Consider the following 18,580-nt stretch of genomic DNA (forward strand, 5'->3'; position numbering starts at 1 on the left):
CTGACTTAAAACGTCTAATATTAGACTGACAGTTTTATAATCAAGTGATTGACAACAGTCTACTATATTTCCTATTGTAGTTACAGTATAAAACCACCATCTTCTCTACATTATAGCACTATCGTGGCACTAAAGTTGTCAACTGGTTTTTTCTAGTTTATCTCATCAAACGCCTACGTTTTTCTTGTTAATCTCATCACATGCCTACGTTTTTCTAGTTTATCTCATCACATGCCTACGTTTTTCTTGTTAATCTCACCAAACGCCTACGTTTTTCTTGTTTATCTCATCAAACGCCTACGTTTTTCTTGTTAATCTCATCACATGCCTACGTTTTTCTAGTTTATCTCATCAAATGCCTACGTTTGCTTGTTTATCTCATCAAATGCCTACGTTTTTCTTGTTTATCTCACCAAATGCCTACGTTTTTCTTGTTTATCTCACCAAATGCCTACGTTTTTCTTGTTTATCTCACCAAATGCCTACGTTTTTCTTGTTTATCTCACCAAATGCCTACGTTTTTCTTGTTTATCTCACCAAATGCCTACGTTTTTCTTGTTTATCTCACCAAATGCCTACGTTTTTCTTGTTTATCTCACCAAATGTCTACGTTTTTCTTGTTTATCTCACCAAATGCCTACGTTTTTCTTGTTAATCTCATCAAATACCTACGTTTTTCTTGTTTGATCTCACCAAATGTCTACGTTTTTCTTGTTTGATCTCACCAAATGCCTACGTTTTTCTTGTTTGATCTCACCAAATGCCTACGTTTTCCCCCTTCCAGTTCCCCCCATCATCAGCCGCAACCCCCTGTCCGCCACAGTGGCGGAGGATGAGAAAATCTCCTTCAACTGTCAAGTGGTGGGGACCCCCTACCCCGTCACCAGCATCTTGTGGGCCAAGGACGGCGCCCTCCTGTCACTGGTGAGTACATCTGCGTGTGGTCCACCTACTTGAGTTGGTGTGTAGAGTGACGTGAGTTGGTGTGTGTAGAGTGACGTAATGAACAATATTGGTTGTGAAAAGCTGAGGTTTGAGTGACGTAACTAATGGTACTGGCTGTGAGTGACGTAACGAATGGTACTGGCTGTGAGTGACGTAACGAATGGTACTGGCTGTGAGTGACGTAACGAATGGTACTGGCTGTGAGTGACGTAACAAATGATGCTGGCTGTGAGTGACATAACAAATGATGCTGGCTGTGAGTGACGTAACGAACGATTGAGTGACGTAACGAAAGATGTTGATCACGTGTCGCAGGTCAACAAACGCTACCACGTCAACCCCCGGGAGGGCACCCTGAACATCACTGACGTCAAGCCCAGCGACGAGGGCAACTACGCATGCGTGGCCAACACCACTGGGCACGCCGTGCAAAGGTCATCCAACGCCTACCTAAAGGTCACCAGTAAGTACCATCAATTACTAGCAGAATTTGCGTTGTAACTGACAGTTCTAGAGCTGGTAGACCTCACTACATGACGGACGTCTGGCTGTAGTCACACTTTGAAATGACACTGACGTCTTTTTGGTACTGTCACATCAGGAGATGGCAGTGGTGGTAATGGTGATGTCACTGAGGTCTGCATCTGACTGGATAATGGATACACACACATGTGTGTGTGTGTATGTATATATATATATATATATATATATATATATATATATATATATATATATATATATATATATATATATATATATATAAGATCTAAATACAATGTGTTTTGTGATGTGCTTGTTACCATGCCAACCTACTCTCCACAGAAAAACTCAAGTTTTCTCCCCCACTGGACAGCGTCTACTACCTAGAACTCAACAAGCCGGCCATACTCCCGTGCAAGGCTGAGGCGATGACCGTCCCCCGGGTGTTCTGGACCCGCGGGGTGGACCCCAGCAAGAAACTGCCGGACCACATGACGGACGACAACGGCATGCTGTACGTGGACAAGGTCCAGCGGTCAGACGAGGGCAGGTACACGTGCGTGGCCTCCCAGAACAAGCAGACCAACATCAGTGTCACGGTCACGGTCAAGGTCGTTGGTGAGTACTTGATGTAATGACGGGGGCGTTGTATGATAAGTCACCACAGGTACAGGGTACTAGTCAGTCAGCCACAGGCTTATAAGTAGTACAACTGATGATTTATAACTCTGAGTTTAAGGGTCCATATTTATCACGCAAATTAAACAACGGTTTTGTTGATGTTTTTTTTTATTAATAAATTAATTATTGGAACTGTTTTTGTCTTATTCACGATTGATTTCGTCTACTAGAAAAGCCAGTGTTTACCATACGACCCCAAAATTTGACGACGGCATACGAGGGCCAGCCTATGATGCTGCACTGTGTGGCCGAGGGCGACCCCAAACCTAAGATCACGTGGGAGAAGGATAACAGAGTACTGTCACCTGCCGCGGCTGTTGCTGGAATTGCCGCCACCAACAAATATACTGTAAGATTTGTTTGTTTTTTCTTAAAACTTACTAATTTTAATCTTTTTTTTTAAACCGATACTGAATTATGCCAAGATTATCATTAAAGCTAAAATTATATTGCCTTATCCTTTGCATTAATAATTAATAACCTGTCTGTAAATTTATGGTCAAAGGGAAACTATCCAAATAATAATTTTTGTATCAGCAGTTATCGTTTTGAATTCTGTTTTTTTTTCTTCTTTTTTTTTCATTCGCGTATTTTACTTTGCGAATTTATAAACGTAAATTATCATGACTATTTAGCATTTGTTGCTGCCAGCTGTACAGTTTTACTTATAAAAGTTATTGTTTTGTTGATTCCCAGCTTTACCCCAATGGAACTTTGCTGTTAGATAAGGTATTGATGGAGGACAAGGGACGCTATGCATGCACGGCCAACAACTCCGCTGGTGTCATCCGAGCTGAGTTTAGTCTGAGGACTACACGTACGTTAAACCAAAAATACATTTGGTTGGTTCTAAATCACTCAACCAATGTATCCGTTTTTTTAATTCATTTTTCTTATTAAATTCTTTAAGCAGCTTTTTTATCAAAATTATTTTTTTATATGCCTACTAGATCTAAATATATTTTAATTTTAAAAAAAAAATTTTAAAATCTGGTCTGATTATTTTGTTTTGTTTGATACCTCTAGCGCCAGTGGAGGAGGACGAAGGTTTTGACATGGCCAAAACTGTGACCATCGCTGTATGTAGTGCTGGAGCCTATCTGGCACTGGTGATTGGGCTCACAGCCTACTGCAGTTACCATCTACTGATGCAGAGGAAAAACAGGAAACAGCTTTGTAAGAATACATTTTATTATAGGCTAGCACTTCAGGAAAATAAACCACAAATATGTTGCAATATGTTGCAAATGAACAGAGGGAATTAGCCTTTAACAAAAAAAGTATCATTTTTTTTTAATGCAAAAAAAAACATCATTAAGCAGTAGTTATTGATAATTATTTAATTCGTTTTAAATAACAATTTGTCTTATTTTTAATGTTGTCATCTACCAACAAAAAACACTATCAGTATTTTATTTTTTTAGTCAGAATTATAAAAATCTTACTTTGTGTTATATGTTTTAAATATGCAGTAAACACCAAGATTTTTAAGTTTGGATTATATGTTTTCAAATTAATTTACAGTAAACACCAAGCATTAAAGTTATACATTTTAAATTGACAGTAAACACCAAGCATTTAAGTTATACATTTTAAATTGACAGTAAACACCAAGCATTTAAGTTATACATTTTAAATTGACAGTAAACACCAAGCATTTAAGTTATAAATTTTAAATCTACAGTAAACACCAAAAATCTGAAGCTGGGCACTGGAGAGTTCCACCACCACAGAGAACAGCATGAGCTCCTGATGAAAGACAGGGACTCAGGGCTGCAGTTCCGCAGTGACAGTGACAACCGCTCCCATGTGTCAGGCATGAGCTCGCACCCATCCCACTCATCAGCCTCGGCCTCCGCTGCGGCCACCCACATCACAGCTTCAGCAGCTGCTCGTTGTCGCAGTGCCAGCCTCGACAAATTTCACTTTCCCAGGCAGGATTTGCAGACATTAGGAATTATTGGTTAGATACTTTTACAATATTTACTTGTTTTCTAGCCACTGGTGATTTCTTGCCATAACATATGCTCAAAAACTAAAGCTGTTTTAAAAGGCTGTCTTTTAATAAGGGTTCACTTGTTTTTGTTTTTTTTTGTTTGTTTTTTTTTTAATAAGGTTGTGTTTTGTTTTGTTTTTTCAAATAAAGATAATAAAATGTTATTTATAGCCTCTATTAAAATACCAAAAATGAAAAAGTATGGGAAAACATATTTTCACAACTGAAAAATTTTTTAAAACTACCATTATTGTTTCTCATAAATCTTTTCCTTTTGAAATTGATTCAGTTCAACTGTTTGATGTTCTCAGGTAAGGGTCAGTTTGGTGATGTTTTCTTGGCCAAGGCCCGGGCCATCCGTCCAATAGAACCAGAGACGTTGGTGGTGGTCAAATCCTTGCTGCTGAAAGGCGAGGCAAACAGCGTGGAGTTTCACAATGATATGGAGATGTATGGAAAACTGGAGCACCCCAATGTGGTTAGGCTGTTGGGTGTCTGTCGTGAGATGGAGCCGTACTTCATGATTACTGAGTACTGTGATTGGGTGAGTACTCCAACTTAGACATTGTGACATCTAATATGGCTAAATTTAATAAAAATCTATTGTCTATGCTATAAATATTTATTTATGCTAATTTGTTTTCAAATTAATAGTGAAAAAAAATGTGTAGAGGTTAACAATTTTAAATTTTAACCATCTAGGGAGATTTGAAACAATTTCTGCTGGCAACACGTGGTGATAATGGCCGCCGACCAATGCAAGCCAGAGTTCCTCCCCTTTCATCACTTCAGAAGCTGAAGATGTGTCAACAGGTTGCCATGGGGATGGAATACCTTGCTGGGTACAAATTTATTCACAGAGACCTGGCTGCAAGAAATGTCCTGCTGACTTCAAGATTGGATCTAAAGGTACAGTCGTTTATACATTCATACATTTTTCTATTTGATCTAAAGGTGAAATCATTTCTCAATGTATAAAGTAGCTGGAATTTTTAAAAAATTTCTAAAATTTACTAATCAAACTGATATGGCAAAACAAAAATATTTTTTAACTAAATATTACATTCCTCCTATATCTTTGAAAGAATTTTATTTTTATTTATTTTTGAATTTCAGGTCTGCAGTCTGTCCTTGAGCAGAGATGTGTACGTCAATGAATATTTCCTTCACCCGGCCAAACAAACACTGGTACCTCTTCGGTGGCTGCCCCCAGAGGCCATCCGCGACTCTGAATTCTCTTTCCACACCGACATCTGGTCGTACGGTATTTTCATGTGGGAGGTGTTCCACCTGTGTGACCTCCCATACCGTCTCCATAGCAACGACGACATCTACAAAGCAATCTGTGGCACCGGCACCACCACCAACACTATACCACGTTTAGACTTTGCAGAGCAGTGCCCTAGTCAGATGGTGGACATAGTCCGACAGTGTTGCATGATGCCCCAGTCCAGTCGACCAACGTTTTCAGATCTGGTGGTGACGTTGGGGCACATATTGACTAATGGTGACTACGTTTAACTTAAAAAAAAAAAAATGAAGCAACCTTCAACAGTGATAATGCCAAGTGTTAATGGAAAATTTTATGTCCACAAACTTACATGAGAAAATCTGTAATAACTGACTTAATGTGATCAAGCGCTAGGTTCATGCAGTTTTAAACTGAGGACAAACTTGTTCTTACCTGCCATATGAGGCCCTACTTTCTACCAAGACTCTTATGCCTGTAACACAATTCCATGACAAAAGATGTGTTTATAACTGAAGGAGAAACAGAAAGCAAAGCCCCAGAGCAGTGTCAACTTATCCTTGTGTATTATTTTTCTTCATGTAAGACATTACATGAAAAGGTATTTATTAGTTCTCAAATCAAGAGAATTGCTTCTAGATGTAGCTTTTATTATTACATAATTATGATATTATTTTTTCACCACTGAACAGAGACTCTGGAACAATTTATTCATGACTTGAGTTTCTGAACATTGGGTTGTTCAGTAGAGCTAACCATTGAGTTTCGACTGTTTTGTTATAATAATTTAACAGAAATGTTATTATGATTTGTATATTTTCTGTTGTAATTTAGCTTATTAATTACTGTGTGAAAGAATAAGGTGAATTTTTTTATGGTTGGGACTCAATTCTCTGATTGGCCTTCAAGTAAAATGATGAATGGGTTGTAAATAATTATTCATTAACATTATTTCATGTTTATTTCCATTTTTTTCTATATCTCATTTTGCCATTATTGTCAATGGTTAACTACACTGTTGGTTCATTTTTATTGATGTTTTATTTTTATTAAAGTTATTTGCGCTCATAGGTGTGTACAAAAAACCATTTTTCTCACCATGTATGTGCATGTTGTGAATAATGATCAATGAAATATTTTACAGTTGTTTCTCTAGAGTTGAATAATTGTGATCTTTCAACCTTTATAGCTGAGGCTATTTTTTTTTCTTTTTTCTCAAATCATTTCATGACGCTTGTTGTCTTTCTTCACAAACTTTTCTGCTTCATGCACTTCCATTCAATTAAAGACAAAAGTTGTAATGCGTGGAAGTAATTAAAACTATGAAAGTAGAGGTACTTCAAATTGTGAAGATAGACTGTAATTCAGAATGTGACCATGACAATGTAGTATTGTGATGTTTTTTGTGTTACCTTTCATCTAGAAATTGTTTCACTGCTCTGATTTAATGACAATCAAAAATTATAGTCTTGTATTTCATCTTTAGATATCTAGTTGCTTGTGACAAAATGCACAGGCATAGCCGAGGTCTATAGTTTGCTGCTAGAAAACTCAATAAAATATTAATTTTCTATTGTAGGATTAGTACATATTATAGTCATTTTTAAATATACATTCATTTTAAAATTTAATTTTTAAAACAAAGTGATGCTCATAGTTTTACTAGGAATTAGTTTTTAGGTAAAAAGTGCATGTTCATATAACTGAAAGATTGGTTTTGTTATGTTAAAAAAATAAGGTAGTTTTATTTAAACTATCAATTTTAAAACAAATCTAATTTAAATGAGGGTAGTTTTTTTTTAGTTTTTACATGGTTCATTTGTATTCTTTACAATATAGAGTATTATTTTAACTTGATAATTTACTAGCTGCAAAAGGTGCTTGAGAAGGAAATGGATTGTGTGATGAGGATGCTATTAAATTTATAAAGTACTATTCAGACTGACATAAAGATATGTTTGTTGTAACAGAATGCTTTGATATTTATAACAGTAGCTGTATGACTCAATGACTTATGTTGTAAATACACATGTATACCATATGTATGCTACACTTTTTAAAGTTTACATATTGATACACTCATCTCTTCATCCAGCGTCAATGATAAAGTAGACATTGTCAAAATAAGTGTATTAAATTTACAAGCATTTGTATTAAAAGAAAGTTTTCATTTTGTACGATTATTTGTGGCAGTGTGGATGTGAGAAAACTTTTGGGGGTTAATTTGATTATTTAAAAAACACAATACGCATTCACAAATTAGATTTTGACAACTCATTGCTGTCCACACAAAAAATCAGTCTACAATTTCATGGCGTAAAAAGGGTAAGTAGTACTGAAATGAAGTATCCTGTGGATGTAGGGAAGAGCTTCAACAAAATGTATACAACGGATCACATCAGTTTTTAGGTAATAAATATGGACTATAAAGATTCTTTGAACAAGCAATTTTATTCAAAAAGAATTATATATATGTATATCAACAACAAACTTAATAAGTAAATCTTTTACCAGTAATGAAAACATTACTCATGGCGCATAAAACACAAAAATTCAACACAAAAATTCAAATGCCATTGTATATATACACACAAGTGTAATAAACTTAAACTGACACCCTACAAATTATATGTTGCAACTACCAGGTACAAATCAGACATCTCATACAGCACATACTCTTGCATTGAATTTTGAACATGAGCAATTTACTCAGTGACAGGCTTCATCTATTTTAAAAATATGGAAGGCGGTGGTATGCTTTAATGTCCTTGTTAAAACTGCTCTAAAAGACTTTCACATGACAATCATGGAAGGATAAGGGTTAAATCATGTATTTAGGAGGGCGGGGGTTAATATGTGCGTAAGTAAATAGAACCTGACTAAAGAGACTAGCTAAAAAATAAAGAGTCAAATCAACTGATGCATCAGAATAAGATTTTGGCTTACATTTGTTCTATCTGCCCACTTTTCCAAGTTTAGTATCAGTTTTTGGATTGGCTGTGATTCCTTGTACAGCCACAATTGCTGAATTGATCTTTGTCTGCAAGTCTCTCAGATCTCGTAAGTGAAGGAGCCGTAAAATCTTTGCAGCATCGTTTATTATATAGTCTGCGAACATAGAAAATGTCTATTTACAAAAACTGATAAGTATATAATTTATAATATACACACACAAAAACTTTGGGTTTAAATTAAAAATTGTAAACATATTTTTTTTAAATAAAGGATGAAGGTTATGCTTTCAAAGGCAAAGGAATCATTTTAGACTGATCACATTGATTTTCTTAGCTTCATAATTCTAAGTTGCATATCTCATACCTCCTGCTTCAAATCCCAGCTCTGTTTTTTCCAGGGGTATATGCTCATCCTAGAGATAAAAAAAAATATTTCTGAAGTCCAAACAACAAGAAATAAAATGTTAAGTGTGGCTAAACGTCCTCATACCAACATAACACCAGAAACAAGCAGTACAGCATGTGAAGACCATGGTGGTCTACTCACACAAATATTTGTATTTTAGTGCATCACTGTCATAAAAAGTTCCCTCTCATACCAGCAAGTATATGGGGCAGATGAGGAAATGTTCATCTGTTATCACATCACCATGTAAAGGGACAGTTCTAAGCCCAGCTATCTTTACTTTGCCAAACTGGAACAAGGTACCCATTAGAGCTGGATAAACTCATGGATGCCCTACCATGTACTGGTGCTTATCTTTAACTTCTGTCAAAATTAAGCAAAATTCTATTATGGTACCATTTCACGGCTTTCAAAATAAAATAGCCTTTATGTTTAAATTTCACAGTACTTAAAAGTAGAAAAAGTGGATAACTGTAGTTAATCCATGGACAGCCTAGTGTTATTTAAAAACAATTTGTAATGCTTTATACAAAAAAGTATGTAAACTTACCTTTTCCTTATTTACTTTTTTAGAAGCTTCAATGGCTTCTGTTGAAAATTTTTCCTCTATGATAAGACAAATAGCCTAAAAAACAAAATACAAAAATCCTTCAGCACTTTATACAAAAATATAATGATTTACATTTCTAAGTTCCTGTAAGCTTGTTGAAATACAAGCTTGTATTGAAGCAAACATTTGTTCTTATTAATTCAGCATTAGAGCTAGAGGTGTTTGGTTATGTTTATACTGGTTAAGTTTACATTTTTATTGACTAGTTATTTTCACGATTTAAGAACATTAAGTTAAATAGCATAAGCACTGGTCAATGAAATTTTTGTCATTTGCTGGACTGTTTTTTCATTGGGTAGGCCTCATTATCCTCTGCATGTGTAAGTTAGTTTAATCTGCACTTTTATGTTTAAAAATGATACCAATAAATAAAGTCCTGGAAAAATTGAAAAAAAAAAATCCCTATCACCTCTATTATGAATGTGTTAGTAACAATCTGCAACACAAAGGATTAAATGTAACTAGTTTTACACGTGTCAGGATAATGATGAATTCCAGAAAAATGTGCTAAATCTCTATGACAAAATTTATGGTAAATACCAAAGAAGGTCTCCTACCTCTAATTTACCCTAGCAATAAACCAAATGTGTGACTATGTATCTAAACAACTACCTTGAGCTGTTCCAAGTGATCCTGATGGGGAGGTACTTGAAGAAGCATTGCCAATGATGTTACACCTGCCTTAAACTCAGCACTATCAACTGCAGGTATCAAACATTTAAATGTTAAGTTAAATCAGTAATTAGGGATGTGTTGGTGCTGACTGTTTAGTTAAGGAAGGATATCATCAATCAAACAGAGACTGAGATAATGAAGTGTTAATATTGTTACAGTCTCACAACAATTACTTACAGTCTAAGCTGTCTAGAGGATTAGAAGATTCACCCTGCAGCTGATTTTTTCGTTGTTGGTATTTTTCAGGTGTAACATTTTTATATTTTTCCACTAAAACAAAAAAGTAATTGTTTTGTTAATAAGTAATATGGCTCCATAGTTTAGTAGAACATTGGGGATTGTGCATTGGAAATTCTCTCTACACACAGCTGATGTACAGGATGTTACCATTACAACTTGGAATTAGTAGTGACATATGAGCTTCCAAAAGCAAACCAATGTTGGTAATACTATTGGCTAAATGGCTGCATTCTTGTTTCATTTAAGAGTTTTCTCTCCTAGATGAGTGGCTATCCCCAGCTAACGAGATTCATCTGCCCTCAGTACACAAAACTTGGGACTTTTGGGTTAGCACCCCCTCCCTTGTCAAATGTTAAGTATATTACACATATAACTATTTATAAGTCAAATTCCCAAGAGATTATTTAATCAATAATTTGATCCATATTTTAATCTGTACAGGTCACTTAGTAACTACATCATTATATAAGACCACATTACATCAACTGTTTCCATCTAGGTTCCATCATCCACTCTTCTTAATCAAGCATTCTATTCCATACCCTTAACCTAAATGATTTATGTAAGAAAAAACTTACATCCATCCCCATACTCCAGTCTGGCAGCATAGCCTAACAACCAGTCTAACAAAACAGGTTTGTTTGTTAAATCATAAGGACAATTCAGAGACTTTAAATACTGAAAATAAATTGTAAGATGTAAAATCATAACAATAACAGCGAAAAAATTATAAAAAACTATTCATACAAATTAATAAAATAATAGTCCACTTAACAAAAAAATATTGCTCATCTTTTGCGAAAAGCAAAAGTAATTAATTGCAATATACATCAAAAATTTATTTAATTATTGTTTACCAACTTTTACCTCAATAAATTTTATTTTTTTGTTAGAAACAGAAAGGTAAAACAAAAATTATAATTGTTTACCGCTTCAAAAGCTTTATTCCATTCTTCACCTTGTCCTCTCAAGGGGGCTCGGTCTTCAATTTTTAAGTGTCTTATTTTCTGATCTTCAAGCCATAAAAGTATGGAGTGAAATTTGGATTCATCTACAACAATAAGGGTTAACAAAATTATTTTTAAAATTTAGGCTACATATTTTATAAACTAGAAAAATGACACACATTAAAATGAAAGTAAAATAAGGACAATAAATAATCAATATTATAAGTGAGGTAGTTTCAAAGAAAATAACTACATCTTGCTGTGGATTTGGTAAATGAAAATTCATTTGAAATCATAATTAATAATAATAAGTGACTATGCGGATCGCCGAGTATTATTTGAATTCCCTAGGGCACATTCTAAAATTTTGAGATTCGCCATCATCTGATTAAAAAAACTCAATATTTTGTTTGCTAGCACATCTGGTGTGGTAGAGTAAACAGTGCAGTACTTAAGTCCATAGCCCTGGAGCTCCGAGTTTGAACCCGGGGTTAGGACGATTGGTGCCTTTTGACAATTATTTTTTTCATATTGAAAACATCAATTGTGAATTTTTTATTTTTTTTGTACTTTTATAAAATTTCCAAACTTAGTCACTTGTGTGATTGCTTGCTTACGTTTACTAGCCTGTGGGTGAAAATTTCAACCACGGTCAGGAGATCACTGTGAGTTCAACAGGCATATAGTCATACGTCAGAATGAACCCAAATTCTATTTGAGATCGTCTGTGTCTTCACTTCTCACATAGGCTTATACTTATAGACTTAGATCTAGATCTACTACCACGCATGCTAGATAGCGGTAAAAACAATTTAATAAAGAACAGTTTGATCTAGATCTAGCTAGATCTAGGACTATCATCTGATCTACTAGATCTAGATTCTATTATATTCTATTTTTTTAACCTGCGCCTACCTTAGGTATTGAATAAAACACTTAAACTTTATGTGACCATTGAGATGCTAAGAAGACAAAAAAATATCCTGATATCTATTTTTAGATCCCGTGCTACCTAGAGAGAAGATTTAACAGACCGCAGAGCGATCCACGCAAATGCTGCCTTACTAATAATACTAAATAACTAGGCCTAATAATATTAATTAATAATTAGGCCTAATAATAGGTCTAGAGTGAGTCTAGACTAAAAAACTCTAGACCTAGAGTGAGTTTTAAACCTTATAATTATAAAATAATATTGAGCCCATCACTACACTTATTCAGTGAACTGCTGGAAAACTAAACTAAAACATTTTTTATTTTAGGTTCCAATTTCTGATTTAAAGTTAATATTTTTTTTTTAATTTAAATATTTAATACTAATACTTGTAATAGTAATAGATCTACTAGATCTTAGATTTAGATCTAGACATAGTCTACATTTTTTTGGTGCACCGGCAAACAGTAACAGTTAACACTACTCACACACAAATCCATCAGTCTTCAGTGGCATCAGCAAGCCAAGAAGATCTGTTACGCGAATCGAAATGAATTCGAATCAGTTACCTCTTTGATTGAATTCTTACTCTGTAACTTACAGTCGGTTAATTAATAATTATTAGGCTAATTATTATAAATTCTTAGAAAAAGAACAAACCATTCAAATCAAAAGTGTCTGGATCTGGAAAGTCAAGAGCCAACAATTTCCTTTTAAACATTATAAATTACGACTTGTAATAAATGTACAAGTACGAGACAGGGACTAACAAAAACGACTATAAAAACAGAGTTATCTTTCTTCTTTAACGTGTAGGCTAATAGAACAAATCAACGTACACATCCGAGACACTTCTTCAATAAAGACCAGAGCAAGTGTAGATTCTAGTTTACAGAATCTAGTCTAGACCTAGGCGAGATTTTAATAAATAGAATAGACGAAATATACATAGATTTAGCACTTTCAAAATTCAAAGACATCGTTACATTACATTATATATAGACATAGACCCCCCCCCCCCATAGTAGGCCATAGCCTATCCTATATTTTATTATATATTTAACATAACTATTCCTTGGTCTACTTTTTAGATGTGGTTTTTTTGGAAGGTGTAGTGTAGCTCAAGTTCAAGTAGCTGTAATGAAAAATACCATTCTAGCAAGCAGTGCGGGGACAGGGTGACAACTGGCTCTAAAAAATAATAATAGACTTTGAACTTGCCTATGGCCTATTATGGCCTATGCCATGCAGTTTCTTTTTTTTTTTTTTTGTTTAGCATAATAAATAAGCCAAGAGTTAACTGTGTTAGTGTTAAGCATATTGTAATAATTATAATATTAATACTTTACTTAACTACTTTACTTTACTAGTAGTACTGACTATAAGTTATTAGTTAGCTATAGAATATAGATAATTATATCAATATGCCTACTTTATTACTTATAATACTTACCAACATAGCCTAAAACGTTTTTAATTAAAATAATTGTAAAATAAGTTTAATAGGCCTATACTGTGGCTATACTATACTATATATTCTTCTTAGGCTTATATATTAATTTTTAATAATAACTTCACAAATATTTTAAATCAACATAATGATTTTATTTTTCAGAACATAGGCTTGCAATATATTTATAAACTATTGTTATGTAGGCCTAATAATAATTTTTTTAATTTTCAGATTTATAAACTACAAACAAAATTTCCAGTTGAACTCAAATGTTTGTTTGTAAATGGCATCCTTAGCAGAGCTTCTTAAAATGTGGCTTTTAGCATTGTTCTATGGTGTGCTAGTTGTTTTTCGGACCTTAATAAGCTGTTTTACCAAGGGCTTCAGAAAGGTACTTTCATCAAAACACAGAGAAAGGCCATCATGCATAGATGATCCAAGTCTGGGAACCCATGGCTTCTTAAACTTAAAGGAGGTAAAGGTTGTCTCTATTTTAAGGGTCATCAATAAATAGCCCTCCTTCCCCCCCCCCCCCTACACACACAAACTGATGTCCCACACCATTCAAAACTGTGGTTTTTATTTCTTAAAACATCAATTTTTCTCTAGAATTTCTCGGGCAGATGAGGCTCGTTAGCTGGGGACAGCCACTCTTCTAGGAGAGACAACTCCAAAATCAAACAACTGCTGCCTTATAGTTTGTTCTTGGTTGGACAAAGGCTATGGAAGCAAATCCAAAAAGAAAAGCTGGCTAAAATCGGAGTCAATGGCCTCAAGGGCGCATAACCAGTTGACATGTAATCCTTAATTTTGATGGAAGCATGGTCGAGTCGGCAAAGCTTATTGTTGATAAATTTGAAAAAAGTCTCGAGTTCAAACCCTCTGGCAGATAAGGCTCGATCCCTCCCAACACTAAAAATTAAGAACGAAGAAGAAGAAGAAAGTCTAGAATATTTACTGGACTCGGTCAACATTGAGTACATTAATCAATTTCTATAACAATTTGCAAAAAAAGAAGTTCTTTAAAAATGCAAATTAACAGCTGAAACTGAAATTCAGTCTTTAACATTACTTTTTTAATTGCAAAAATCAGCAACACACTTTCTGAATCTAACTCACCCTTATCATGCATGGTCAACAAAGTTTTTAATTTAATTCTAGAAATATTAATGTTGCTGCCATTTACAAGGTGATACAGAACTTATCTTTTAAATTTTTTCTTTTAGCATCAGTTCTTGCGTATAATTATATAGGTTTAAAGATAATAAAAAAGGCATAGTTCTATTTTTAAATGATTTAAACTTATCCAATGACTCCTTTTTTTAATGGTAGCTTTTTTGTTTTGTTTTTTGCCTCCGGAGACAATTGATGCCCCCCAGCTAATGAACTTCTCATGCCCAGGTGTCCTAACTAATGACATTTTGGGTTAGCAATGGTGCACTCTCCCATATGACCATGCCTTCCTCTAACTTATTACAAAAGTCAATAGTCATTTCCAACTTCATTGTGTAATTATTATATAAAAACTAAATACCCATTTTTAAAGTATATATGCAATTTAAATTTACCTTGAAACAATCCACAGGGTATTAGAATACATTATGTAGCCAGTGGACCAGAAGATAAGCCCCTTATGCTGTTTGTGCATGGATTTCCTGAGTTTTGGTATTCCTGGAGACATCAGATCAGAGAATTTCAAAAAGATTACAGGTGTTGTTCAGGATAAAGATTAGGTTTAATATAGTGTTACTACAGTTCGTTTACCTGTCATGAGTTAAATGGTCTCTGTGTTCACTTATTAGACATTTGTGTATCTATTAATAATATAATTTTTTGCATGCATAGAGTAGTGGCTATAGACCAGAGAGGCTACAGTGAGTCCAGTAAACCTTCAGGACTAGACAACTACACTGTAGAAAAGTTGATGTCAGATCTAGCACAATGCATTCAGGGGCTAGGTGAGCTTTGTGCTTCAATTTAAACAATCTTCTGGTAACTTAGGGCTATGGTATTTTTATATCAGTAACTGACCATATGTATCATTCTAATATTACTTTCTAGCCTTAACCCAAACACTAATAAATATTACTATAATAGAACCTACTAACAACACCACTATTTTTTTAATTTTTTGGACAAATTGACAGTTTTTTAAAAAATCTTCTATAGAGATAATTTATTATAGTAGACCTAGTCAGTATGTTAAACTGCCTTAAAAAAATAAGTTCCTTCATTATGTTAGGTTACAAAAAATGCATTTTGGTTGGACATGATTGGGGTGGAATTGTAACTTGGGCATTTGGAAGGAAATATCAGGACATGGTGGAAAAACTGATTGTCATGAATTGCCCACCCATACCAGTATTCCAGACTATATTAAAGACATGTAATGAGCAGTTCAAGAAATCATGGTATTATTTTAATGTAACGTACCTTATCCTTAATTACTGACTCATGCATATATTTTCATTTTATTTTTGTTTCCTTTGTACATTATCTAAATAATAATAAAAAATATATGCACTTGAGAAACAATGTTAAGAGTAATATGTTTGCCATCACATCCTACAGGTACATGTATTTTTTCCAACTTCCTTTGCTGCCAGAATTTACTCTCAGCACAAATGACTATGCAATATTTAATACAATACCAGTAGTTTCAAAGTCATCAAAATCTGAGTCACCACTGCAAGATGGACAAGAAAATGAACATCTCGCAGCTTACAAATATACCTTTTCACAGCCAGGTACTGTTTTCTTGACTAAGTAAAAGTTATTTCAATATTTTTTTAATCTGAAACATCCAAGCCTTAACATCTATAATAATAGTTTCGCTGTCTGTCTATCTATCTATGTATCTGACAAGAACGCTCTAGAGAAAACACAAGCAAATTAAAAACATGCACAGTAATTCGAAAAACGAAGTATGACGTCGTCACATTTAGCATAGAGTAGAAAATAATCTCAAGCCGGAGAGTGCACACAGTAATATGACGTCATTGATTCTCGAGTAAACATTGAATAAAAAGGCAATTTTGTCTAATCTAAATGGTTTGCGTGAAGAGTTTCTTGCATACAATTCTTCGGGTAGGGGCGAAGCCCCATCCCCGCGTAAGAACGTCTGAGCCCCCCCCCCCCCCATCCCTAACTCAAAAGAAATTTCTTCATCGATACTCTATAATAAAATTACCGCCTAATTAATGTGTCTAATCTAAAAAGTGGTTTTCTTGCAATTTCTTTAATGCAATTCTTCGGGTAGTGGCTAAGCGCGACACCAGTGTTTCTTTCAGACTTTTTCCTCCCCGGAGAGGGGTGGGGGTACTTGAAATTTTCGGGGGCGGGGTTAGAATTTTCGGGGAGGGGGCGGACACTGGAAAAAGTATATAATTATATTTCGTTGAATGGGACTGTAGACATGTTTTTTGGGGGGTGGGGGGGTGGGGTGGGGTGGTTTTAGTTTAGAGAAAAGAGACAGCACTATCAGCCTAGCGCCCGTTGTATCCTTCCTCAACGGGCCATTTTTCTCGTCCCAAATACTTTTCTAGGTTCTCTTTTTATCCTCAGGATATCCTTTGATGTATATATCATACAATGATATTTTTATTATTTATATTTACAGGAGCTTTGACACCACCTCTCAATTACTACAGAGCTTGGTTCAGAGCCAAGCCTTCTTTTCAGCATGACTTGGAATACACCATGCCCGCTCTTCTTATATGGGGAACAAAAGACAAGGCCTTAGACATTGCACTGCCTAACTACGTGGAAAAAAATGCGCCTAAAATTGAGGTACAAAAAATTGAAGATGCTGATCACTTTGTGCAGAATGATGCAGCTGCTGCTGTCAATCAGATCATGAGAGATTGGCTGAAAAAGATGTAGTCTGTTATTATATATATGCATATTATGCTGCCATTTATAAATGTAAATCTTTTTCACCAGTACTAAAGAAATTATCATTCTTATTCCTTATTATCATTCAGCAAAATGTGGTAATATTTTGTAACGCAACATTTCTTGGATTAATTTTGTTGCCTGGTGGCATATATTGATCATACTGTTCTACCTGTGTAAAAATATGCACAGTACTTGAATTTAGTTTTTCCATTTGATCAACATCCGATCAAGAATTTTCTCTTAAATATTCAAAAGCAAGAAAGGTAAATTTATGTTAATTACTATTTCATCTGTATCAGATTATCAGCTTTTAAAAAAAAAACTTGTGATAGATTTTTGTTAACTACCTTTTTGGTCAGTAATAAAATGTGTTTAGCTTTATTGTTTAAGCTTTTCATTCACTGGAATATTTGTCATTCCTTCTTCATTTACTTAGTTTTTATTTTTAACTACTGATTATTTTTATCTCCAACCAGCTTGAGTGGTTTTCCAAAGAATTTTGTCCAATTTAATTTTACTCTTTATATCTGTAAATTGTTTCTTAATCAGTTTTAAATTGAATGTCTTTTATATAAAAACATGGGACTGTAATTGCAAACAGTGCAAGCCTGTAGAACTACATCCAGTATGCCTATTTGGCAAAACCAAAAGCAGCTGGACATTGTGCTGATCACACAAACCCTTCATACGCGTATACCTTAAATAATAAATTCTACATTATCTACCTTATTGTTTGAGATTTAAATTGCACCCCTTTACAATATGCTGATGTTTAATTTCAGCTTTTTGGTTTCTAATTTTGCTTTGTTTGTACTTTGTAGCTCAGCTGTTATTTAACTACAAATCTTGATCAGAAAATAAATATTAACACTGACAATAATTTTTTTTTATGTTCAGTAAATTAAATCTGTGTAAGATTTTTCAGCATTCAAGGAACAATGTTAAAAAAACTCAATTTAGTAATGATATTTTAATTTCAAATTCTAATAACAACAACATTCATAAGAGTAAAAAAAAAAAATTTTAAAAAGAGTAAAAAAATGTATTGGACACATTTTTTAAGTGTGTGTCCATGAATAATAAAAACTTTAAATTTAAACAACGAATCTTGTA

General features: G+C 34.2%; 3 protein-coding genes across 6 annotated transcripts in view; 2 read left to right on the plus strand and 1 right to left on the minus strand.

The window, feature by feature from the left end:
* LOC131953920 (inactive tyrosine-protein kinase 7-like) overlaps positions 1-7,225 on the plus strand; it is a 201,620-nt gene extending 194,395 nt beyond the window's left edge. Inside the window, exons 9-18 of the mRNA XM_059317379.1 lie at positions 785-924; positions 1,261-1,408; positions 1,768-2,043; positions 2,277-2,455; positions 2,803-2,923; positions 3,133-3,282; positions 3,791-4,069; positions 4,414-4,646; positions 4,805-5,011; positions 5,219-7,225. Of these exons, the coding sequence (XP_059173362.1) occupies positions 785-924; positions 1,261-1,408; positions 1,768-2,043; positions 2,277-2,455; positions 2,803-2,923; positions 3,133-3,282; positions 3,791-4,069; positions 4,414-4,646; positions 4,805-5,011; positions 5,219-5,623 (2,138 nt within the window). The 3' untranslated portion in view covers positions 5,624-7,225. The remainder of the gene's footprint in view (positions 1-784; positions 925-1,260; positions 1,409-1,767; positions 2,044-2,276; positions 2,456-2,802; positions 2,924-3,132; positions 3,283-3,790; positions 4,070-4,413; positions 4,647-4,804; positions 5,012-5,218) is intronic.
* A 283-nt stretch (positions 7,226-7,508) lies between these two features.
* Positions 7,509-12,937, minus strand: LOC131953924 (RNA transcription, translation and transport factor protein-like). Its single transcript, XM_059317387.1, has 8 exons — positions 12,778-12,937; positions 11,166-11,287; positions 10,815-10,914; positions 10,174-10,266; positions 9,934-10,022; positions 9,262-9,336; positions 8,670-8,718; positions 7,509-8,459 (listed from the first exon to the last, which is right to left on the minus strand). Exons 1-8 carry the CDS (start codon positions 12,836-12,838, stop codon positions 8,305-8,307), a joined length of 744 nt encoding a protein of 247 aa, XP_059173370.1. The 5' UTR covers positions 12,839-12,937; the 3' UTR covers positions 7,509-8,304.
* A 4-nt stretch (positions 12,938-12,941) lies between these two features.
* LOC131953923 (epoxide hydrolase 4) lies at positions 12,942-18,341 on the plus strand. 4 transcript variants are annotated; one of them, XM_059317383.1, is made up of 7 exons: positions 12,942-13,030; positions 13,802-14,045; positions 15,156-15,280; positions 15,416-15,528; positions 15,813-15,981; positions 16,142-16,317; positions 17,190-18,341. In XM_059317383.1, the coding sequence occupies exons 2-7, from the start codon at positions 13,854-13,856 to the stop codon at positions 17,450-17,452; spliced, it is 1,038 nt and encodes a 345-aa protein (XP_059173366.1). In that variant the 5' UTR covers positions 12,942-13,030; positions 13,802-13,853; the 3' UTR covers positions 17,453-18,341. The 4 variants fall into 4 exon arrangements, with proteins under 4 accessions (XP_059173366.1, XP_059173368.1, XP_059173365.1 ...); XM_059317385.1 differs by having other exon boundaries at positions 12,970-12,988; XM_059317382.1 differs by lacking the exon at positions 12,942-13,030 and adding an exon at positions 13,183-13,295.
* Positions 18,342-18,580: the final 239 nt, after the last annotated feature.

Source organism: Physella acuta, unplaced genomic scaffold (genome assembly GCF_028476545.2).
Source record: "Physella acuta isolate Inbredline_101_S28 unplaced genomic scaffold, ASM2847654v3 ptg000964l, whole genome shotgun sequence".
Lineage (NCBI taxonomy): Eukaryota > Metazoa > Mollusca > Gastropoda > Physidae > Physella > Physella acuta.